This window comes from Oryx dammah, unplaced genomic scaffold (assembly GCF_014754425.2).
Source record: "Oryx dammah isolate SB20612 unplaced genomic scaffold, SCBI_Odam_1.1 HiC_scaffold_1, whole genome shotgun sequence".
Taxonomy (NCBI): domain Eukaryota; kingdom Metazoa; phylum Chordata; class Mammalia; order Artiodactyla; family Bovidae; genus Oryx; species Oryx dammah.
In genome coordinates this window covers 81,698,337-81,723,645 of record NW_024070185.1, presented here as the reverse complement: position 1 = coordinate 81,723,645, position 25,309 = coordinate 81,698,337, and the positions used below count along the sequence as shown (strand labels likewise).

The 25,309-nt window shown below is 38.1% G+C and overlaps 1 protein-coding gene across 10 annotated transcripts in view; it reads left to right on the top strand.

Annotated features, from left to right (window-relative positions):
• CDC14B (cell division cycle 14B) overlaps window positions 1-25,309 on the top strand; it is a 129,980-nt gene that overhangs the window by 89,051 nt on the left and 15,620 nt on the right. For 7 of the 10 annotated variants that reach the window (XM_040245355.1, XM_040245376.1, XM_040245346.1 and 4 more), the window contains exons 5-12: window positions 1,413-1,489; window positions 6,701-6,767; window positions 9,743-9,805; window positions 13,103-13,190; window positions 13,461-13,691; window positions 18,089-18,227; window positions 18,690-18,849; window positions 19,542-19,639. In XM_040245355.1, the coding sequence (XP_040101289.1) occupies window positions 1,413-1,489; window positions 6,701-6,767; window positions 9,743-9,805; window positions 13,103-13,190; window positions 13,461-13,691; window positions 18,089-18,227; window positions 18,690-18,849; window positions 19,542-19,639 (923 nt within the window). Of the gene's footprint in view, window positions 1-1,412; window positions 1,490-6,700; window positions 6,768-9,742; window positions 9,806-13,102; window positions 13,191-13,460; window positions 13,692-18,088; window positions 18,228-18,689; window positions 18,850-19,541; window positions 19,640-24,106; window positions 24,252-25,309 lie in introns of all 10 variants that reach the window. The other 3 variants (XR_005721807.1, XM_040245363.1, XM_040245385.1) reach the window with 1 other exon arrangement.

Below are 25,309 nucleotides of genomic sequence, written 5' to 3'. Positions count from 1 at the left end.
TTGTGATTTATTTTTACTAGTCAAAATTCAAAGTATATTTTATCCCAGAGTAAGCTTTAGAACTGAATTGAATTTGGGTGATAATATGTATGCCACATCTGATGCTTGTGGCCTCTCTCACCCCTTGTCTCTGTATATGGGTGGAAAATGCCCTGCTGGAAGATTCTGAGTTGGAAAAAGACGTGCCTTTGGATAGAATGAGGGTCAGAAGTCCTAGGCAAGTTTACCTGGGGCTGTGGTGTGTCTTATTTAAAGGGATACCAGTGGAGCAGGTGAGGAAGAGGAGGAGAGAATGAGGCTAGTAAAATACTTCTGTAGTACTGGAAATGAGAAAAGCATGGAGCAACAGCTATAAACTGAGAGAAAAGGACTGCAGACCTGAAATCATATATATGGTCCATAAATGTCAGGGCAGAAAACAAGATACTTTAGAAATGCAAAGAGATCCATTGACTGTGGCCCTCAAATGCTAAAAAATCTACTTGAAGTATTCTACCAGTTGAAAACTGAAGCATGACGTACTTCTGAAGATAAAAGAAGCAAATGACAATAGTAAACAAATGAAGTTTTATAGGAAACCTGTACAATATCGTAAGTTGTTAAATTTAAATGGATGGAGTTAATCAGCATCTTTGTTCCTCTCATCCGCCTCGCAGTCCCAGGCCCAATCCATCCTCTACTGCCATCGCCCACATACTTCTTTAAGCATCGTTTCAGTATTTTAGAAGGGAGGTGAGGTAAAAGCGTGTGCTTAGTCTAACATTTTGATTTATAAAATCTGTTCTTAAAATGCTACTTCTGGGTTTCCCTGATGGCTCAGTGGTAAAGAATCCCCTTGCCAATGCAGGAGACATGGGTTCAACCCATGATCCAGGAAGATCCCAAATGCCACGGAGCAAGTAAACCTGTGTGCCACAACTATTGAGCCTGTGTTCTCGGGCCCGGGAGCCACAAATACTGAGTCCACATGCTGCAAATACTGAAGCCCACACACCCTGGAGCCCGTGCCCCACAGCAAGAGAGGTCACCGCAATAAGAAGCCCACGCACTGCAACTAGAGAGTAGCCCCCAGTCTTCGGAACTAGAAAAAAGCCCGAGCATAGCAGTGAAGACCCAGCACAGCCAAAAAAATTTAAAAAAAAATTTTAATGCTATACTTCTCAACACAAAAGGTTGTAAAAAGTTGTTGGTCAGGGGTCTTATTGCAAGCAACAGAAACCAGCTATGCCAGCAGATCTAAACAAAAGAGAAATTCACTGAGAGGATACTGAGTGACTACGTAGGATCCTTGGGAAAGCTAGAGAACCAGGCTCAGCTGATTGACTAAAAATTGTACAAAACTTAGTTCTCAGTGACAGTACTATATCTTTATTTAGAAGTAAATTGCCTTTTTCTTCTCTCTTCAAATGTAGGTTATATATTTGGGGAAAACTCCAGAAGACGCATATAGAATATTAATGTTTGGAGATGCATCCTATATTCCTTTCAGGTAAATATAAGAACATTATGGTAGATTCATTTAATCAGGCCTTTGCCAGAAATATTGTGGTATGGTTGTTTCTGAAGAAAGAAAACCTGATAATCATTTTGGGGTGGGTGCAAATAACACCATAGGTCTAGGTTGAGTAACAGTTGATGCTATTGATGTTTTGTTGGGGTCAGGGGGATTGTTGTGTGTACTGTAGGATGTTTAACGGCATCACTGTTAAACCACTAGATGTCAGCAATGCCTTCACCCCCGGAAGTTAATTATGAAAACCAAAAATATCTCCAGACATTGTCAGATGTCTGTGGTGGTGGTGGTAAATCGCTTCTACATGAGAAATCAGAACCACTCCCACTGTTGAAAATTTGTGCTTTGTAATCAGATGAGAATCTTGGAGGTACAGTCTTCAAAACTACCATTTTCCAGCACTGAGACGTGTTGGCCTTGAGGAGTTAAGAAATAAGTTTTCCCAATAATTAGAAATTACTTCTGGGGCAGAAATGAACCCCCTTTTTCTTGGGACACAGCAAGCAGAAATAGGGTGAGGTTGCTAATATAGTACCACTACTTAAAAAAACCAAAACACCTGTGTCATAATGGTAAGAGATAAGTAACGTTTTTATGTAAGTTAATGACATATCCTCATCCTTATCTCAAACTTACCAGATGGTTGTGTTGAAGATATTTTGAGGAAAAAAGAGAAAAAAAAACTGTGTTTTTCCCTTTAAATCAAAGGAAGTTCCAAAAGTTTTTCTACTTGTTTATCAAAATGCTTGACTTAGCTCTATAATTAAATACTTGTGCTTAATGTATAATAAATGTGTGAAATAATTTTATTCTTTGTATACTGTATTGAGAATTTCAAATTTTGCATCATTCTTCCACCTGCAAATTATTTAATATTTTCAGGATTGCTGCATATACCTCAAATGCCTAATTTTGAAGGTGTGGCCTTGCCTTTAAAGGGTAAGATTATGAACCTGACTTAATTGTGGACAAGTTTGGGAATGAGTGTCCCAAACCTTAGGCAGAATCTGTCTCCTTAAATAACTCTGTAGGACTATTCATGGATTTATTCCATGAATTAGAGATTTTTGTTAGGATAGTCTGCAGAGTTCAGTTGTGTATTGCTCTAAAGGCTATATGTATGTTAGTGATTTAGCCAATAGAAGAATCGCTTTGGACCCAGTATCACTGCCTTTCTTCTTAGCTTGTGCGTCATCTTGAGTATTCTTTGAGATGAGTAGGAAGGGATGAAGGTTATTTTCTAAACTGAAGAGTGCTCATATTTCTTCTCAACTTATAAGAGCAACCATGTACCTCCTTCAGAAGAAGTGATTATGGTTCCTGAATCATAGATACATTACACAGTGATAATTTTGTTGTACAGAACTTTTCTTTATAATAATAATCCTTTATTGTGCCATTCTTAAAGTTTATGACAAGATCCTAAAACAGGAATAAGCTTACACATTTCACATAATTTAAGTAAGGATCCATGAAACATTATTGATGTAAGGGAAGTTTTACATTAATTTAAATACAAGGGTCAAAATAGAATAAATGCTGTTTACTGCTGTACCTGTATTTAAAATTATTAAAGTTTGGCATTAAGAAATGTAGTTAGTTGCTTCTGGTTCCAGGAACAAAGATCAGTAATTCTCTAAAAAACAGGACTTCACCAAAATCAGTTCAGGTTTGTGAAATTTTAATCTCTTCATTCATAGATATCATACATTGGATTTATCTAAAGCATTGTTTCTCCAGATGTGGACTGTGAACTTTTTGTTACTAGCTTGTGATGAGTACAGGGACAGAGAGTAAGATTTTACAGACTTTTTAATGATTTAACAGAGTATGTCTATGTCTGTGGAATCTAACAATAGGAGAATTTAGACTAGTATTTATGTGTTTTTTTCCTTTTATTTTTCTAATAATTCAGTTTTATTTACAAAAATAAAATTGCATAATCGTCGGTATGTATTACCAATGTTGGTATGTATTACTGTATTTCACAAAAGCATCAGCCTTTAAAAAATTATAAGCATCAGATTTAAAAAATTATATATATATATAATCTCTTAATGAATTATGTTAGTATCAGACATTTTTCTGCCTGTTTAAATAAAAAAACAGTATAAAATATAGTTCAATGTTTTTTTTAAAACCTTTGATCATAGATAGTTATGAAGAGTATGTGCATCTCCTCTTTGGTATTACCTGTAATACTCCTTGCTTCTTAATTGACTTTTTTTTTTTGTCTCTGTTCTTTATTTTCTTGAGAGGTAATATTGCAGAGCTGCTAATAGCTTGGCTATTGACCTCAGACAGATGAGAGTTTGACTCTAAGTTCTGCAACTAATATCTCTGTGGTTCTTTACAAATACAAGGCTTGGTTTCTTAGTCTATAAATGGGAATGACAGTAATATCATCCTAGTGAAGTCTGAGGATTAAGTAACATCCTGCATATGAAACACTTGGTGCCTGAGCCCTAGCTAACATTTGTTAAAACATTCATGTTTTCTCCTTTTTAAATCCATGTATAACTTAGACACAATTAAAAACTCCATGACTCTTATATGTGCAGCACAGTAAACTTCTACATTTGTGTATGTAGCTACCATCCTTTCAAGATACAGAACATTGTCAGTCCCCATAAAGATTCCCTTTTATCCCCTTTCCGAAAGTGTTTCTTATTTTGAACTTTGTGTAAATGAAATCATAGAGTATACATTTTAGAGAACTGGGATCTAGTTTTTAAGATATATATTGTCTGTGAGGTTTATCCTTGTGTTGGCAGGTGTTAGTGGTTTGTCCTATTTTTACTGCTTTTGTGGCCTTCCATTCTGTGAATATACCACGTTTTATCTGTCTATTTTCCTTTTGACGGATACTTCGATTATTTGCAGGTTTTGGCTATTAGGAGTATAATCTGCTATGAAAATTGTTATTTTTTTAAACTAGTATTTGACATTGTTTTGCTGTTTCTAAGCAGTATTCCTTTATTGATTCTCATCTGCTTTTCCAAGTTTGTTAAATTATCTATGACAAGCTTTCACCCCACAAAAGCTTATATCCAGATTGATAGCTGCTATTATGCCATTTTGAAGAAGTCTAATTGCTTGGGTGGGAGGAAGGAGATGTGGGTGTGTTTAAAGTTGGAAGTGTTAATGAAATAAACATGAGTGAATAAAGAAAGAGCCTTGTCTATTCCGATAATATGGCAGAACTTTATCCAAGGTCATATCAAAGCTCGATTACAGCAGGACTTGGCCCACAGGAGGTTATTCACAATTATGCATTGAATAAATGCTCAAATTGTCACAAAAACTGAATCAATATGCCTTTAACTTGATTGGAAAAGAATTATCAGTAAGTTAGCAATCATAGCTAACTAAGAAAAAATGATGAAAAACATTGGGATGTGATTTGAGAGTTCATTGTTTTTCTACTGATAATTTTGATTTTGATTTAGACTAAACTTCACTTTCCTACCTTAGCTTCTCTATCTTAAAAACATTCCTTATTCCATAAAACAGTTATTTGTACAGAACATTATGTGTGATCATGTAAATCAGTGGTTCTTAAACTCCTGGAGGACCCAGCCTCACTCCTAGAACTCTGACTCACAGATTGAGAATTAAATTTCTCACAAGTGAGGTTGATGTTGCTGCTGCTTGCCCAGGGAGCACGCTCTGAGAACTAAAGCTGCAGGTCATTCTGTTTTTCTCCTTCCTGCATATTACCAGTAAGCTGTTGGTAAAGATAATTTTCTTGGTCACACTGAAACCTTTTCTAGCTTCTAGAAGATCATCTTTTAAACTCAGAAGCTTATAGAACACAAATAGCATATTGTGAGGCCTTGTGTCCAGTCCTCAAGAAGGCTAATGTATACTGCAATAATTCTAATGAATTCAGACAGTAATGTCTAAAGCTGTCTTAGCTAAAAAGGATACCCTTTTCTTTAATGTTAGTATGTGTGTGTGTGAAGTCGCTCAGTCATGTCCGACTCTTTGCAACCCTGTGGACTGTAGCCCGCCAGGCTTCTCTGTCCATAGAATTCTCCAGGCAAGAATACTGGAGTGGGTTGCCGTTTCCTTCTCCAGGGGATCTTCCCAACCCAGGGATCGAACCCAGGTCTCCTGCTTTGCAGGCAGACGCTTTATCCTCTAAGTCTGTACATTTTAAACGTACAGTTTGATTTTTCAGGTAAGTAAATTACTGTGTGAAAACCCAACCAAGGCAGGCAATTAATTATAGCTCCAGTAGCAACCTGGGTTCCACATAAGGACCAAATAAGTACCATTCTGATTAAGCATAATTGTTTGGCATGCCTAGAATAATCATAATTAATTTTTATCTTATTTAATTCTTACAATTTTCACTTTCTAATGAAATGACTCAGGGGAGACAAAAGGGAGAAGCAGGTGGGAATGGAGGAGTACCTTATTTCTCTGGACTGATACTGAGACTTGTGTCACTGATCTTGTAGTAAGATTACTGATAGGTATTGATCTAGTATTGAGTGGGGCTATCTACCTAACCGTTTAAGCACTTTTCCCAAGTGTAGAGTGACTCTAGTAACAGTAGTTGACTGATTAGTTTCTGTGGTTTTATTGGTACTCTTGTCCTTGGAACCAGAAAATAATTATCCAGTTAAATTGTTAAAAATCATAAAAGCATAATGAGAAGCAAAATACTCCTTAGCTTGCACCTGTTATTTCAAATACTATCTTGATCTCCAAATTTTTTTGCTACATGGGTATAGATACACACACACACAACATGTATGTACAGAATCAAAAAGCAGTCTTTCCTGCTAACAATTTGACATGGTATTTGAAGAACAAATTCAAATGTCTTATCTTTTTGAGAGGAGGAGTACATACTATTGAGAAGTTGAACTCAAAAAGGAACTTTTGAAGCTGAACTATTAAAGCCAAGAACAGTCTAGAAAGATCATTTGAAATTTAGAATGTGGTCATTATTGATCCACATCTATAAAACAGTATCTACTGGAATAGGTAGAAGGTACAATGAAATGTATAACAGTGACTTATCCTTTATTTAAAAACCAAAAGGCAAGAATTCTTTTTTTTTTGCTTTTGAGACTGAATATGTGTTTGATTTTCAGTCAACTTTGTCTTGAGATAAGTGTACAGCAGAAAATTAAGTTAACTGAGCTATGTACTTCAATACTTTTGGAATTTCAGAGACGCTGCCTATGGAAGTTGCAATTTCTTCATTACACTTCTTGACTGTTTTTATGCAGTAAAGAAGGTAAGTGACTCAATAGGATGAGCCTAGTGTTGTGCTGGAGAACTTAAGTACAGTGCAAGGAAGACAGGCCTTCTCCAAAGACCTTCTAAGATGTATATGATGTCAGAGGTGTCCCATTTCCCTGCCAACATTAGAATGACACTCAACTAGAAAACAGATTATTCTGAATCTGAGTGCTTCTCTGTGTGAGTTGGGTGAAAAGCCACTTGAACAGAGGGGACATTAAGAAATAGTTATGTAATTAGGTTCTAAATTCAGAATTGGTTTTGAATGCATTGTGATATCAAAGAAAAACAAAAAGTAAATTACTGGTTTCTGAATTCTCTTTGATTTATGTATTTTATGAGTCTGATTGCCACCAGTTCTGTTTACAACAGATATTTCTGTAACACACTGTTAAACACTTTGTTTTTATATCTTCAAGAATTCAATTTCTAGTTCAACAGAAGTATTTGAATAGCCCATTAGTTTGTTACTAGCTTTTATATAAAAAACTAAGTAGGTCATTACTGCTTTCTCAAAGCTATTTAAAAATGACTCCTATGTTTTATGACACGGGCTGCTTGCTGTCTTTGACTTCAGGGGATAGCTTCCTATCACATTCTAAATGAACAGGGTCTCCTGGAATCAGGTGATACAGCAGACCCTGGTTATAACACTCACTCCCTCCAGTGTCGTTTTTGAATATCAGGACAGTGCAGGAAACTAGAATTGTTAATCAGTAGCCCTTGGATCGAATAAGCTTTCAACAGCATCTAAAGTTTTGTGTGACTTGTATTTTCAGAGGGAGAAGGAACCCAAGTTTAACTGTCTTGTATGATGAAACAGGGTGGCTTTCTGAGAATTTTGACAGAAATTTTATGGGTTAAGCTGAGAGACCTAGTTAGTATAAAGATTCAGAGGTTAATTAGTATACCTTTTGTCCTGTAATAAGGCAGTGAGGATGGACCTTAATTTTGGGGATTTGGGTCCAGCGACTCTATGGTATAAGGAGCTGATGGAGGTTGCCGCACACTCTGAGATAGTTCCATGAGGCCTCAATTTAGGCACTTAATGGGCAGAGGATGGCATCAGGAGATGGAGGGACAGTAGGTATAAATGACCCCTCCCAGTTACAGTTACAGTCCTTGCCAATTGGACCCTAGGAAATTGCTAATGCAGGCAGGCATACTTGTCCTTGATCCTAGGATCCTAGGACTCCCTTCTCTCCAGTCCCACAACCTTATATATTTGGAAAAAAAAAAAAGAAGAAACACTTATGAAGGCTTTGGCGATGATCTACTATAACATTGACTTTATGTTTTTTTTTTTAATCAGATGTTATATACAAAGTTTAATCAGCTGTAACTATAGATCAAAGATTGCTTTTCTTCATACTGCATTTTAATTTTTTTGAGACAACAGCTTCTGATTTTTCCATTTAAAGATTTTTATTTGTGACTGATTTTGAATATTATTGTTTGAAATATTTATAAATATAATTATATCTTGATTTTAGTGCTGCTTTTTAAAAATACTACTCTAATAAGATCTCCTTATGAAATTCAAAGACTAGAAATCCCCTGCAGACTGATAACTTTTTATTGTATCTTTCTGTTAGGAACAACTCTAGTCCAAATATGATAGATATTGTTTTGAATTCAAAAGAAAATTCATCTTAGACTTGGTCTTGGAATAAGTGTGGTAGTGAAGTTGCTCAGTCGTGTCTGACTCTTTGCGATCCCGTGAACTGTAGCCCACCAGGCTCCTCCGTCCATGGGATTCTCCAGGCAAGAGTACTGGAGTGGGTTGCCATTTCCTTCTCCAGGGGATCTTCCCAACCCAGGGATTGAACCCAGGTCTCCCGCATCGTAAGCAGACGCTTTAACCTCTAAACAACTATATTTTTATTGTTGTTTGGTATTGTAGCCTTATTTCTCATTTATATTTCAATAGTTTATATTTTGCAGACTGGTTTTTGCAAAATCACCCCTTTTCAACCAAGAATAACTTCTTGAGCAAGAATTGTTACTTACATACAGTCTGTCTTAGTAAGCAGGGAGAAAGATTGTCAGAAGCCACCAGATTGTCCTTGTCTCAGAAAATAGTTACTTTGCTTTCTTTGCTTAGCGTACTCTTCTTACTGCAACTCAGAGTGAGGCTACAGAAAGGAAAATTCATGTATTTTTTCCTTATTGAAAAAAAATTTTTCTCTCAAAAAAATTGAATTTTAGTGTTTGTCTCAGGGCTGTCTTTAGTATAGGAAATACTAATCTTTTAATTCAAGACTGTTCAGAAGAATTGTAAAGTGAAGATATGTATAAAGTGTGAGGTTTGTTTGATATAAACTAACCCATGGTTTCTTCCCATTGTTATTTGTTTAGCAACCATTGGGTTATGCATTATATTTGAAGCCTGAATGGTGTTCATCTAATAAACAGCGTTGCTGTTGTTGCTAAGTCACTTCAGTCATGTCCGACTCTGTGTGACCCCATAGATGACAGCCCACCAGGCTCCCCCGTCCCTGGGATTCTCCAGGCAAGAACACTGGAGTGGGTTGCCATTTCCTTCTCCAATGCATGAAAGTGAAACGTGAAAGGGAAGTCGCTCAGTCGTGTCTGACTCTTAGCGACCCCATGGACTGCAGCCTACCAGGCTCCTCCGTACATGGGATTTTCCAGGCAAGAGTACTGGAGTGGGGTGCCATCACCTTGATTACTTTGAAGGCTTGATAATTTAGACCTTGCATGGATAGGATGATTGAAGGAAAATGAAAAAGAAAATCTCATTAAAATATATATTGTTGTAACTGATGTTTCTGATGATAGAAGCATTTAAAAGACATAGTCCACCTCCTTTGAAAGCTATTCCATGGAACATAATCTAAATACAATGCTTTTCAAGGGTGCCTTCTGATACTCACTATTAAGAATTTGTATTGAAAATTGTTTCCTTATTTGCATCTTTATTCTTAAAAGCTTTCCTTTGGATTTTAGGCAATGCAGTATGGCTTCTTTAATTTCAACTCATTTAACCTGGATGAATATGAATACTATGAAGTAAGTTTTCAAGGATATTGTTTTTAACTCTTTTTTATATATGTTTTATTTCCAGAAGTCATATTCTTATTTTTTTTTAATTGAACAATTTAGATGTATATAGTCATCTTTCTCTTACTCCTGTTTCTGCGGTCCTAGTTCTTATTGATTTTTTGCACTTGTTACCTCCTTTTGTAGTGAGTGAGTGTGCTCCTAGACATTTGTCTTTAATTTTTAGTTAAAAATTTTTTGTAAGTTTTGATGACTTTTATAGAGTGAATTAAATGAGAGAATGTTTATGAAATCCTTAGCATAGGATCTGATGAAATGAATAGCCAGTATACATCTAATTACCTCTGTAAAACGTATTTTTGTCAGAACCTTTTGTTTATATGAAGTAAAGACATTTTTGGATGCAGATTACAAAAAGTAAACACAAATGGCTTAAATAAAATGGGGAAATTTATTGGTTTACATAAACAAAATGTCCAGGAGCAAGGGTAACTTCATGCATACCAGATTCCAGTATTCAAATACTTACCAGAAATTGAGCTGAAACCAGTTTTGTTCCAAGGCCAGTTCTCCCCAGTTCTTATTTATAAGAAGCAACTATATAAGAATTTTCCTGGGTAAAATAACCGAATTACTTAGGTATAGTTTGAATAGCAGCAGCAGTCAGCTCCATTTTCCAAAGGCTGACTATTGTAGCCCCCCCACCGCCCCCTCCCCCAACTCACACACACAAAAAGCTATTAAATGAAAGTTGTTAGGACCAAAGTTAACTGACTATAATGTCTGTTGGATAAAGATGCCAACAGCTTGATTTATCCTTTTGATTTACTTAGCTTACTGGAAAAGAATGTTCATAGCTCCAGCGGAAGACTCACTGGTTCCTCTCATTGGCTTTGCTTAGATCATGTCTCTGCCCCTGAACCAAGCTGTGATTTTGGTGAGGGTAGTGTAGTGGATGAGTGGGTGCAGAATACTTTGGTCATCCCAGGAGCTGAAACTGGGTTAGCCGTATCAAATCATACAGACCAAAAAGAAGGGTGGTACACAGAAAGAAGAGAGACAGGCAAAACCACAGATGTCCTTTATGTTTTTTTAAGGTAGTGTATTTTTTTTTTTTAAGAAAGAGTAATTTGATTCTCCCATTCTACCCTCCAAGTAGATAATGAGTAAGATATTACGCTAAATGTCTTTTTCAGCCAAGAATACTTGTGGAATCTTGGTTTGTTTGTTTTTTTTTTCTATCCTGCTGTAGTTATCTTGAGCAGACAATCTCACTAATATTGGAGTGATTCCACAGACAACAGTCTATTCAGCAACACCTTAAATCCTCAGATAACTGTTCTTTCACAATTTCTAAAGTCGCTATTATTTTAAACCCCTAGGTATAATTGAACTGTTTTCTTGATGAATTGGGTTAATAGGTACTGCTGATCAGTATTGTGATGTACCCAAGATGTAAAAGCATATTGTGTGATTCATTAGGCCACCTCTGCCTTTACTTCTCTGTAATAGCTATGTGTTTATAAAGTACAATATACATTTACCATCTTAATTACTGAATATAGTTGAATTATTAACACCATTTTTTGTACTTCCCCTTATGAAGATTGAGCAACTTTCACTTTATCAAAATTAAACATTTAAAATAAAATAGACTTTCTCTTTTTAGATAAGCAAAACTAATAAAAACACCGGTTAGTGTTCCCTCCATGTTACTTGTTTTTTACTAAGGAGTAATTATAAGTGCTAATTAGCTTCCTTCTCACCAATGCAGAAATTGCAGCATTGCTGTGGAGTAGTACGGTCACCAACAAATGTCCTTTACTTAGAAATTACATTGAGACACGGGGAACTGTTAAGTAGCTACAGACCATAATGGTAGCTTTGTTTAGTTTCTATGAAAGTGAAAGTCGCTCTGTCATGTCCGACGCTGTGAGTCCATGGAGTTCTCCAGGCCACTGGAGTTGGTAGCCATTCCCTTCTCCAGGGGATCTTCCCAACCCAGAGATCAAACCCAGGTCTCCTGCATTGCAGGCTGACTCTTCACCAGCTGAGCCACCAGGAAAGCCCTTAGTCTCTATATTTAGAAATTTTGGATTGGTGGTTTTCATTGATTCCATGATGCCCATTTTTTTCCTGTTTTAATTTTTCTGAATTCAGGATGCATCTTACAGTATATGATACCTGTGATTCAATGAAATCTAATCACACATTTCTCATTTTAAGACTCTGATTTTACTTCAAAGTCAGAACATCTGGCAATGCTTGTCCTCATTTTTACTTACATCTTTTAGCCTGAAATGAACGTGGGCTCATCAGTTCCCTTGACTTATAACTAAGTCAGGTAAATCAGTTTTGGGTTACTTGCCTCACCTATAGATCTTAAAGCAACTCTTGATTTTTTTTCTTGCCTATTCTTAGGTAGACGAAAACATACTCCAATTGTAAAGCTGATGTGTTTATGTTCTCTCCTTCCCCACTATCACCTGTCTCCTACTTTCTGCTTAAGTCTTTTTGTAGCCATCTCTATTGTTATTAAATTTGAAACTTTATCTTAGAATAATTGTGTAATTCAATCCAAAAGACTTAATAACAGGAAGTAAAGTTTTAAATTTCAGTTTAGATGTAATCTCCGTATTCTTGTGATTTTAAGTTTTCTGGTGAATTTTAGTAAAAAATTTTCATTGATTTCTCTAATTAAGTAGGCAGCAAAATGATGGAAAGGTGCCTCTGTAGAAATAAAAAGTAAATGTTGAGCGGAAGTCATGATTGCTCACATCGGAAGCCAATTAGTAATTCAGGAAAACAGGGAAGTTTCCATATCCCTCATGATAGAAAATTTGGTTTTCTTACTGATTAGCAGCAACTTGGATAAAATAAAGTATTTAGGCATAGTCTGGATAACAGCAGCAGTCAGCTGTATTTTCCAGAGGCTGACTATTGTAGGAAAAAAAAAATGCTGTTAAGTGAAAGTTATTAGGACCAGAAGTTTAACTAACTATAGTTGTCTCTTGGTATCCAGGGGAAATTGGTCCCAGGACCCACTGCTGGTATCAGAATCCACAGATGTTCAAGTCTCATAGTCAGCCTTCCAAATCCACAGATGCAAAACCCACAGATATTGAGGGCTAACTATCCCCTGGGAGTATTCATAACAGGATAAATTTTAGTTTCCTTTCTCATGGTCATTTGTAAACAGCTTTTGTGCTAAAGGAAATGGATTTGAAGTCCTTAAGATACTCACTATTGAAAGGGACATGGAGAGGAGTTTAAATATAAAAATGAATTGTGATCTTCCCTTTGCAGAAAGCAGAAAATGGAGATTTAAATTGGATAATACCAGACCGATTTCTTGCCTTCTGTGGACCTCATTCAAGAACCAGACTTGAAAGTGGTATGCAAAAATATGAGACTAGTATAGTTTTGTTATTAAAAGTATCCACCCAGTATTTCCTTTTAAAAGAGGCCAAAGCTCTGTACTCTTGAACAATTTATCTCATCATTCTGCCTGGATTTTAATTTTTAAATTTACTTTTTTCATAGTTATAATCAAATTGGTATTCAATCCCCAGCCCAGATACTGTTTCCATGCAGTTACAAATGATACTGTTATCCATTGTTTTCTTTCTGCATTTTACAACATCTGGTGAATTTCTCTATGTAGGTTACCATCAGCATTCTCCTGAGGCTTATATTCCATATTTTAAGAATCACAACGTTACTACAGTTATTCGTCTGAATAAAAGGATGTATGATGCCAAACGCTTTACAAATGCTGGTTTCGATCACTATGATCTTTTCTTTGCGGATGGCAGCACCCCTACTGATGCCATTGTTAAAGAATTTCTGGATATTTGTGAAAATGCAGAGGGTGCCATTGCAGTACACTGTAAAGGTATGTTTCTAGTGTTGGTTAAAGAGTGGTGGACATGTATATATGTGTGTATAGAAACACACCATACTCATTTAGATTGTATACAAGGACACATGAAGATGCCTTTGTTTTAAAGAGTGCTTTTTTTTCCTTTTGTGCTTTGCTTTTTTTCTTAAAACTACTTTATTGAGGTATTGGCATAAAAAAGCTGTACATACAAAGAATGCCTTTATTTATTTATTTTGGCTGCTCTAGGTCTTTGTTGCAGTGTGCAGGCTCTCTCTAGTTGTGTGTGGGTTCTCTAGTTGTGTTGTGCAGGCTATGGAGCTCACAGGCCCGGTAGCTGTAGCTTGTGGACTTAGTTACCCTGTGACATGTGGGATCTTAGTTCTCCAACCAGGGATCAAACCCGCATACTCTGCATTGGAAAGTGGATTCTTAACTACTGGACGACCAGGGAAGTCCCAAAGAATGCTTTTAAATCCCCAATTTCATATGGAAAGTATAATAAATTAAGTTGTATTCATAGGTAACCCTACAAAGGCTTATCACATTCATTTATTCATTAAATTTCTATTCAGTGCCTACTTTGGTAGGTTCTGGCATATGTCAGTGAGCAGAGCAAACTCCAAGAGCTTATCTTTTGGACTTTGTTTTCTAACAAGTTGCTAGATTTTCAGTAACTAGAACAGTGCCTGGTACTTAATAAGTATTTATTGAATGAGTGTGTGGATATACTAGGATTTATTAAACTTTTCTTTTTTGGTTATTCAACTAAGAAGACAAGGAATATATTTTTGTTAAGAAAAATCCAACATTGGGGAAAAGAAAAACTAAATAGCAAACCCTGGAGCATATAAGAAATCTAATTACTGGAGTTCCCACATTATCAGATTCAAATTTTCAGTTTTCACCAAAAAATCTCAAGGACTGCCAAGAAACATGAAAGGATAGCTCATTCAAAGGAAAAAATGAATCAACGGAAACTGTCCCAAAGAAAGACCAGAGGGTGAACTTATTAGACAAAGGTGTTAAAACAGCTGTATTTTTTTGTTGTTGTTGCCACATGACATGGGAGTATCCCGGACCAGGGATTGAACCTATGCCCCCTGCAGTGGAAGCATGGAGTCTTAACCACTGGACTGCCAGAGAACTCCTAAAACAACTGTCTTAAAAGTACTCAAAGAGGTAAAAGAAAATGTGCACAAAGTCAAGAAAACAATGTATGAATCAAATTAAAATATCAACAGGAAAGACAAAGCATTAAAAGGAAAAAGGAAATTCTGGAACTGAAATGAAAAATTTACTGATGAGATTCATAAGCAGACATAAGCAGGCAGAAGGAAGAATCAGCAAACTTAAAGATAGAATAATTGAAATGATCAGGTCTGAGGAAGGTGAAAGTGAAGTCTCTCAGTTGTGTCCGACTCTTTGCGACCCCATGGACTGTAGCCTATCAGGGTCCTCTGTCCATGGGTTTCTCCAGGCAAGAATACTGGAATAGGTTGCTATTTCCTTCTCCAGGGAATATTCCCAACCCAGGGATCGAACCCGGCTCTCCTGCATCGCAGGCGGACGCTTTACCATCTGAGCCACCAAGGAAGCCCCTAGGTCTGAGGAACAACAACAAAAAAAAGACTGAAATGGGACCCAAGCCTAAGGGAACTCTGAGACACCATGAAGTAAGCCAGTGTATGGATTTTGGGAATCCCAAAGGGACAAGAGAGAGAAGCAGGGAGATTATTTGAAGAATTAATGGCTGCTGCTGCTGCTAAGTCGCTTCAGTCGTGTCCGACTCTGTGCTACCCCATAGACAGCAGCCCACCAGGCTCCGCCATCCCAGGGATTCTCCAGGCAAGAACACTGCAGTGGGTTGCCATTTCCTTCTCCAATGCATAAAAGTGAATGCCCCCAATCCCTCCCAGCATCAGAATCTTTTCCAATGAGTCAACTCTTCGCATGAGGTTCCCAAAGTACTGGAGTTTCAGCTTTAGCATCATTCCCTCCAAAAAAATCCCAGGGCTGATCTCCTTCAGAATGGACTGGTTGGATCCCCTTGCAGTCCAAGGGACTCTCAAGAGTCTTCTCCAATACCAGAGTTCAAAAGCATCAATTCTTTGGCATTCAGCTTTCTTCACAGTCCAACTCTCACATCCATACATGACCACTGGAAAAACCATAGCCTTGACTAGCAAAGCAAATGCCATTGGATCTTTAGGCTCTTTAGCTCCCTTGGGCCCAAGGTGGCAGCCCTGCCCCTGTGGCTATGGGCAGGGGCAGCCTGGCCTGCTGAAACTATGCAGGAGGCCCTGCCCTATGAAACCTAGGAGTAGACAGCCTTGACTTCCAGGCCTGTGGTTGTATTGGCAGCAGGTTGACCTCTGCATCACCGTTAGAGCCATACTAACCTTCTCTTGAAGGATGGGCCTTATTTGCAACCAGTTCCGTTGTCCAGTCCTATGGAATCCCTGAAACCTAAAAAAAAAAGCCTTCCTTTATTTCATCCTATTTAGCCCTATTTCATCCTCCCCTTTAGTCCAAACTGTCAGTGTGTCTTCTACTGTAATCCTATCAGTGTTTTTGGCTTCTGCTGAGATAGCTTTTAATTACCCATGATTAAATCAATGGGTAATATCGTTACGGAATTTATTTTTTAATCTTACGCTTGGTATCCAGAATATACTTTCTCTTTTTTCAGATTGACTAGGCCTAGATTTTCTAAATGTTTAGTTTGTCATTCCTTTTTGCTTAACTATTACTTCTTTGATTCATCTCTCTCTCCTCATGTCAGTCAGGAGAAACCAGGCTGGACCTTGAGCACTTTGCTTATGAATTTAAATCTTCTGTGTTAAATGTCCAAGGGCATCCCTCAGACGTTCTGTCTCCCACAGAGCACTAAAACACAATTCAGCCAGGTGGTTTCTGGGGTTTTTTTACCACTTTCTAATAAAAATTGCTTTTCTTTCAGTTTCTGCGTGAGTTTGCACTGAAATCTCCATTAATGTCCATATTCCTCCTACCAATAGCCTCTTTGAGGCAGTCTAGGTTTTTTCTGTTATGCGCCTTAAGACTCTCCTGGTCTTTATAGCCCCAGTGCCAGAGTCACTTCCACATTTTTACATAGTGCTTGGGTAGTATGCCCCTTCACAGTACCAAAATCTGTGTTAGTTTGAGTTTCCCAGAGAGATAGAGCTAGTAGGACATGTCCATATAGAGAAGGAGATTTATTATAAGGAACTGGCTTATGGGAATATATAGGCTGGTGAGTATAAAAGCTGCAGTGTGGACTGGCAGACTGGAGGCCCAGGAGGGCCAGTGGTGCAGTTGAAGTCCAAAGCCTGTCTGGTAGAAAATTCCCTCTAACTTTGTTGTTCAGTTGCTCAGTCATGTTCGACTCTTTGCAATCCCATGGACTACAGCACGCCAGGCCTCCCTATCCTTCACCATCTCCCGGAGCTTGCTCCAACTCATGTCCATTGAATCAATGTTGCCCCCTTCTTCTCCTGCCTTCAGTCTTTCCCAGCATCAGGGTCTTTGCTAATGAGTCGGCTCTTCACATCAAGTGGCCAAAGTATTGCGCTTCAGCTTCAGCGTCACTCCTTCCAATGAATATTCAGGGTTGATTTCCTTTAGGATTGACTGGTTTGATCTCCTTGCAGTCCAAGGGACTCTCAAGAGTCTTCTCCAACACCATAGTTCAAAAGTATCAATTCTTTGGCACTCAGCCTTTTTTATAGTCCAGCTCTCACATCCATACATGACTACTGGAAAAACCATAGCTTTGACTATACAGACCTTTGTTGGCAATGTCTCTGCTTTGGGAGGTGGATATTTTATTCTTTTCAGGCTTTCAACTGATTGGATGAGGCCTACCCACAGTGTGGAGGGCAGTCAGCTTACTCAGAGTCTACCAATCTCATCCAACTATACATGCCAGATTGACACTTAGATTTAATCATCACAGGAGGTAATGATACTAGTCCAGATGAGAGTAAAGAAGGACAACAGGAATAGAGTGGGGAGAAAAGTCCATGTGCAAATATGTATAAAAGTAGAGTAGAAAAAAATGTTGGGTGAGGAAGAAAGTACAAGATTTTAAGCTTATATTTTTAGAAAGATGATGGTATTATTAACTGAAAACCCAGAGTATAAAACACTGTTACTGAGAATTATCTCTTAGATAGTGGATTTCAGTCTTGGTTAAACATAGAATCACGTGGGAGATTTTAGGAATCTCTGTTTCTAGGCTGCATCACATACCAATTAAAGCTCTCTAGTTGGTTGTACTGTACATCAAAACATAAGAAGCATTGTTGAGGGGAGCAGAATCCTGGGAAGCTTTTAAAAAAAAAATTCTACCTGCCCATCAAAATTTTGGAGCAGATGAGACCAGGTATCATTTTTGTTTCTTTTCTAAGCTGGCCTTGGACGAACAGGCACTTTGATAGCCTGCTACATCATGAAGCATTACAGGATGACAGCAACCGAGACCATTGCTTGGGTCAGAATCTGCAGACCTGGCTCGGTGATTGGACCACAGCAACAATTTTTGATGATGTAAGTGGATGCAAGTGAAAGTGAAAGTCACTCAGTCGTGTCCAACTCTTTGTGACCACATGGACTATACAGTCCATAGAATTCTCCAAGCCAGAATACTGGAGTGGGTAGCCTTTCCGTTTTCCAGGGGATCTTCCCAACCCAGGGATCAAATTCAGCTCTTCCACATTGCAGGCGGATTCTTTACCAGCTGAGCCACAAGGGAAGCCCATGAGTTCTAGAGTGGGTAGCCTGTCCCATTTCCAGCGGATCTTCCCAACCCAGGAATCGAACTGGGGTCTCCTGCATTGCAGACAAATTCTTTATGAACTGCGCTATCAGTAATTCCTCAGGAATTCATGGGACTGGAAGGTGATGGGAATTAGAATTTTTCTTAGTCCCTGGTAATAGCAGTAGGAGAAAGTTGTTGTTATGTTTCTTTCTGGAAGGCTGTATTTTGATATTGTTACTTAAATGCTATAGGAAACAGGCAAGCCTCTGGATAGAAGGTGACTATTTTCGTCAAAAGTTGAGGGGTCAGGAGAATGGAAAACACAGAGCAGCTGTCTCAAAACTCCTTTTGGCTGTGGATGACATTTCAATCAATGGGGTCGAGAATCAAGACAAGCAAGAACCTGAACTGGTAATCGAACCACCCCCGTCATGCTGTTGTCATTGCTTTAAGTGCTGTTGAGAAGTTTTTAGGGCGTGGAGAAAACTGTAGATAAATAAAGCACATTCTGAGGGATTATTGTCACATATTTTTTATACTTATTGCCCTGTCTAGGAACTTTTTAGTCAAAATAGTTAAAGTTATGTGTCCATAAAACTAAAGTTTATGTTTTGTTTACTCACAAGGCACTGGGATAAAAAGAGGTATGTAAAGTAAACTCTTTATATCAACCTAGTGATACCCCCCTCCCTATTTTTTCCCATTTCATGATAGCTGATTTAGGAGACCACTTGTTCGCAAATGGGGAACTTTAAAGAACCAAGAGTTTAGGGGGTAGCAATACTAGATATGTTTTGTAGTGGTAAGTAGATTGCAAAATGTAAAGAAAGTGTTTTCAATATTGAAAACCCATTATGCCTCTTCACTGTCAAAATGTTTTATAATAAGAGTGCTCTTGGGTTCTTTGTGAAGGTGTCCTGAAATGTGTCCTATAGCTTTATTTTGAAAGCAGCAAGATATTTTAGAGTTCATCAGAAAGTTAAAGTATGAATATATTTGTATGTGTCTGTGTATGATCTGTATGGATAAATATAGCTGCTGTGCTTCACTGCATTAATAAGTACAGCTTAAGTCATTAGCTCAGTGTTTCTCTACTTACACAGTACAGTGATGATGACGAAATCAATGGAGTGACGCAAGGTGATAGACTTCGGGCCCTGAAAAGCAGAAGACAGTCAAAAACAAATGCTGTTCCTCTCACGTGAGTCTGATTTCCTTCGTGTGGTTGTTGTTATTTAATTTGTGTATAAGGTCCTTCGTTCATGAGCATTTTTTTCTATACATTTTCTCCATGGGTGCATGACCATTATGCCACCTTGAAATGAGTATCTACTTTATTTACAATCTAAGGGTGTTGCCTAAGAAACTTAGGTATCTTTTATTTATTTCTGTCCTCTGTTGTAACCTCTCTAGCTTGTATAGATAGAAAAGCACTATACAGAAAACTATTTCTCTGTGGATAGGAAGTGTCAACTAAAAAGTTTTAGGACTTAGAAACCTAGGAGGCAGCATTTCAAGTAACCCTGAGAGAACTGCTCTGAGGAGGTGATGGGGGTGTGGAGGGAGGCACCATGATATATAGGAATTTGCAGCAAAGGGCAGATAGTCTAAACGTCGAAAGACCACCATTAATAAAAGAAAGCTAGATATCTCAAGTGAAGGAATTTATGGGAAGATGTACGGGAAGATGCAGGAGTCTGGGCTTCCTGAAATCATTCCTTTGATCAGCACCTCAGCTGTTTGGGTCCAACATTCAGTGTTTTCATATCCCAGTCTCCTCAAGGCTCGCCGTGAGGAGTGGCTGCAGCGTGATGGCTGCTAGATGGCAGGTATTCTCCTTTCTGAGTTCCTTCAGAGCATACCGGCTCACCTTTGGCTGGTGGCTGCAGTAGCTGATTTCTTTGCTTACTAAGATGGTAAGCAGTATTCATTTCTCATAACCATTTTACATCCTCAAGAGACTGAGAGCAGATGTAAACTATAGAATGACTGTAGACTTGTCTGTAGTTGTTAAAATTGCAGACTTATTTAAATTTACTACCGTATTGCACATAATTTGTTTTGATGTGTTGGAATTTAATTAGTGTTTACATGGTGGCTTAACGTCATGCTATTTTAAGTCAACAATGAACTGATTAAACTATATTTTTATATGAACTTTTTGTTGGAGGAATTCTTTTCAAGTCACAGAAGGAGATTTAAAGTGGACATAGCAAGTTTTATAGTTATTAGGTTGTCTGTGTGTGTCCTCTTACAGTTCCTCGTGTAAGTGTTAGTTGAGATTCAATCTCTAGGAACATCGAGGATTGTTAAAAAGATGGTAAAGTAAAAAACCTGGCCATTGTACTTTTTTTCCCAAGATATTCTTTAGCAGATGCTCCCACCTGTGCCATTGGATTCCTTCCTTCTAGTACCTTTCATTGTGGGGTGGGTACCAAATTCTTCAGCACCCCCCGCCCTGCCTTTCTGGTGATGGAGACAGGTTATCTTATTATTCAATAAGCATCTTGTAAAATGGTAAGAAACTATGACACAGGAGTAGGGTTAGGGTTAGTTGCTCAGTCGTGTCCGACTCTTTGTGACCCCATGGACTGTAGCCCCCCAGGCTCCCCTGTCCTTAGGATTCTCCAGACAAGAATTCTGGAGTGGATTGCCACTCCCTTCTCCAGAGGATCTTCCTGACCCAGGGATTGAACCCAGGTGTCCTGCATTGCAGGTAGATTCTTTACTGTCTGAGCTAGAGGGGAAGAAAACTTATTTCGAATTGGAGGATAATTGCTTTACAATGTTGTGTTGGTTTCTGCCATATAACAACATGAATCAGCCATAAGTATACATATATCCCTTACCTCTTCTCCCACCAGCTGCCCTCTCCATCCTACCCTTCTAAAGAGGTCATCACAGAGCACCGGGTTGAGCTCCCTGTGTTATACAGCAAATTTCCATTAGCCATCTGTTTTACACAGGGTAATGTATATGTTTCAATGTACTCTTCTCAGTTTTTCCCACTCTCCTTCTTTCACCGTGTCCCTAAGTCTGAAGAACAGGCCTCTTTAATTAAAAGTGGTCCTTCACTAGAATCTTCTCATAATCTTAAATTCCAAAGTTCAGTTCCACTTAAAGGATGTATCATCATGGGCCACTGCCTTGGGAGAGTCTTAAAAGACCCAAAGGGAAGGAAAGAGTTTTGCATAATAAAGTGCCATGTGAATGAAAGGCATCAGTATTGATTATAGGCATTAATTAAACATTCTCTTTGCTGTTGTGTATGCAGTCAACTAGAATGCTGTAAGAATGGTGCATTTTAAATAATTTTTTTAAATTCCAAATGCCATTTTGTTTTTAATTTCAAGTCTTCATTTAATGGTTCCTTTTATTTAAAAATAGTATAGTCCCTCCAAATAATCATTCTGAAGCCAGTTTTATACAGGAGGAAACAGCTAGTGCCCTAGAGCAGTGCTGTTCAAACCTCAGTGTGCGTTTGAGTCTCCTGGGCAGCTTGTTAAAATGCAGATAGTGGTCCCTGGGTCTGGGAGGCCATCCGATTCTGCATTTCTTTTCTGGCAAGCTCCCAGGTGTCAAAGATGCTGCTGGTCCAGGGGCCACGCTTGGAATCACAAGCGCTATAAAATGGATGATTTTGTGGGATTGCTTTTAGTTATGTCCAGGGTTTTTGTTCTGTTTTAAAAAATCTGCAGCATCAGTTTATTTCTCAGTAGCTTATTGCCTTCTGTTCAGAAGTCAAGTTGCGAGTCAGGGGGTGGGAATTCTGCTTAGTCAAAGGTTCTTGAGTTTGATAATGGTTAAAGGAAATTTCCTTTAGTAACTCTGTCTGCTACCTTGTGAATATGTTTTATAAGAGTACAAATCATGCGATGCTCCTTTCTAAAAAAATGAAACTATGCAAGTCTCTTCCATAGATCAAAGGTTTGTGGTAACATAAAAGAAAGCAATGAATGTAGACTAAAATTGGAAATATTGTTGGAAACCAGAAGATGACACGAGATGCTGTGATATTTATCTTGCTATGTGCAGTTCCCTGAGACGCAACTTGATGGATGGCTGAATGATAGTAACTAGCAACAACCCACGGAGAAGATTCCAGCCTCTATGCTATCCATTTCCTTAGTTATACCCCACCTTATCCCGAAAGGTGTAAAAGGCACTGCCCCTTGTGAAGCACTCTTGGCATATGTTAAAAAATCTTTTTTTTTTTTTTCTGGCCATGCTTCATGGCTTGTGAGATCTTAATTCCCTGACCAGTGATGGAACCCCAGCCCTCAGCTTCCATTGCTGATTCCCTTTAATTGTATTTGTAATCCCCAAAACAATAGAATAGTCCCAAACTGTCCTCTCGCCATGCACACAATTAATAAGCTTTTAAGTCACACTTTTAAAGGAAAAAGCAAAATGCTGAAATTCTAAGCTCTTAATTATGTGTAAAGGCCCTAGAGAATTTAAGATTAGTCACAGTAGATGACTAATCTTAGATTAGTAGATTTTCCATCCTTCTTCCTTATTCCCTCTGCTTTTTCCGACCCTCTTGGCTGTTACAGTCATCTCTTCTTTGCTCTTCTTTATAGTTTTTTGGCCCCAGAAAAGGTCAACTGGAGATTTCTTTTCCTTCCAAAGTCTTTGTGTTGTTTTAGAAGTTAAAAGTCCCCTTTTAGAAGTAAACGTCTCCTGAGCAGAAGCTTGGGTTAAAAATCTGAAACGTTTCTACCGTGTGTCAATGTGGACATGTTATTTTGCTTCACTGTTGGTACTTAGCCAAATGAAAATACTTGTAAGAGGGAAAGTGAGTGAAAAAATAGATGAGTACTGATGATTCTTAGAAGAAAGTTATATAGTACATCCAGTCATTGATTTCTGTTTCACAGTCAATATTTGGGGAGAATTAAAGTATTAGAAATTATGAAACTAGTGGTTTTGTCAGAGAACTTCTCTGATCCTGACTACCATGAAGACAGGCAATGATGTAGCATGATGATCTTCAAGTGATACCCAACGTAATGGCAAGTCTGTTACTGTCTGCTAAAATTGATTCGGTAGATTTTATAACTTCATCCACGGAAGTGCATCCTATGGGAGCAGGTGAAAATACAGACATAGTTATCCTTGAATAATCCCTTAGAACCCCCTTAACAGTGTAAGTAGATATGCTTCATCATTGGGAAATACTTCTCTTGCCGTGAGCTTTACTAGAGGAACAGATGAAAATCTATAACGCAGACACATGCTGTGTTGTGTTCACTTCTAATTAATTGTGCCTCCTATGAGATTGTTGTTAATTATCAGTTCAGGGGGTTGGTTTTTTGGTGTTTTTTTTTTTGGTTGGTTTTGCCTCATTTTTGTTTGTGATTTGGTTTTCTGTGTGGTTATTGTGCGTTTTAAAGAATTTCAGTCACATAGCTGTGACTCTAATTTCTGTATCATACAAATTAAATTAACATGGGGTAGTTATCCAACTAGAGATTGGGTCTAATCTTTTGTTACCAAATAGCAAATTTGTTTAAAACTGAAGACAGCTTCCCCCCACCCCAGCATAACACAGCAAAGTTTGATCCCTGTGCATCGCAGGGTATCTGAAATTCACACGTGGCTTTGTTTGTTTATTTATTGGCCTCTCAGTTTGAACATCTGTTCTTTCCCCTTTGCCCCTTTCCAGATGTTCCCTAGCTGTGCTGACCTCTGCACTGTGTAGTATTGTCATCTGGTGGATTGTTTGTGACTACATTCTCCCCATCCTGCTATTCTGTCTCGAAGGTTTAAGAACACAGTAGCCATCAGGACCTTTGACAGATAGCTGCTGTGTAAGTGTCCCACTCCGTTTCTCTACTAGTGCTCACCTCTGGTGTCCAGTGTTTTTCTCATGATGCATGTTTTTCTCACTATCAGCTCCTCTAGCTTTGTTTGATTTGCCTTTTTTTCCAAGGTTCTTATTCTGAATCTTTGCACTTCCTGGGTTGGTGGTAGGGAAGGAAGTCTTCACTGTTAGTTTTGTACAAGGGACGTTAAAAATAACACACTTTGTTTTTAAAATGCACTTACTCTTAACAGATTTTTTTTTGAAATAGCAATTTATGATAACAATGAAGTAGTTTCTCTTTCCTGTCAAAAGTATATGGTTAGTTTGGGATCATTGGGATGTTTTTTCTTTCAATCAGTTGTCTGTACAACTTTCCTCTGGTTTTCTTGAGTAGATATCTTTAATATAGTCTTTCCAATCTAGCAAAAAGAATTTTCCCACTGGTTTTCTGCTGTTAGGAAAGGTGTGATTTTGTAGCCATGAGGTCTCATGAGCATTGCATCCTTTTTCACCTCTGATTCTGCCGTTGTACACAGTGTGCTCTCAGCAGTCCCAGTCTTCTACCTTAAGTAAGCAAAATTTTCTCCTCTGCCTTGTTTCACTTCCTCCTCTTTAGGGCAGACAGTTAAGTATGGTTTTCAGCACTTGGTGCTGAGTGAAAGTAGGAAAGCAGAGAAGACTGGAGTCTCTTGTCTGTGTGTTTCCATATGACAATTACTGTGTTCCTTGTGCTCCCACTTTCCTCCATTGCCACAAGTAATCAGAATGTTTTTATTCGACTAGTCGAGGCACAGTCAATTTTCTCCTGATACTCTTTGTCATTAAATGAATACCTTAACAGTGGAGAGACTCCTTTTCTGCAGAAGAATGTGGCAAGAAGCTTACTGGAGAACATCATGTAGTTAAGAGCAAGAGCACAGAAAAGGAGGATGTGTCTTGTGAAACTGTGGTTCCCTGCTACCCTCTTATATCCAGGCTGCATTCTTTTTTCTCCAAATTTTTTCTTTAGTTCAAATTTTAAGAATTTCTTGTCCTGTTCTGACTTGGACTTTGGAGTTATAA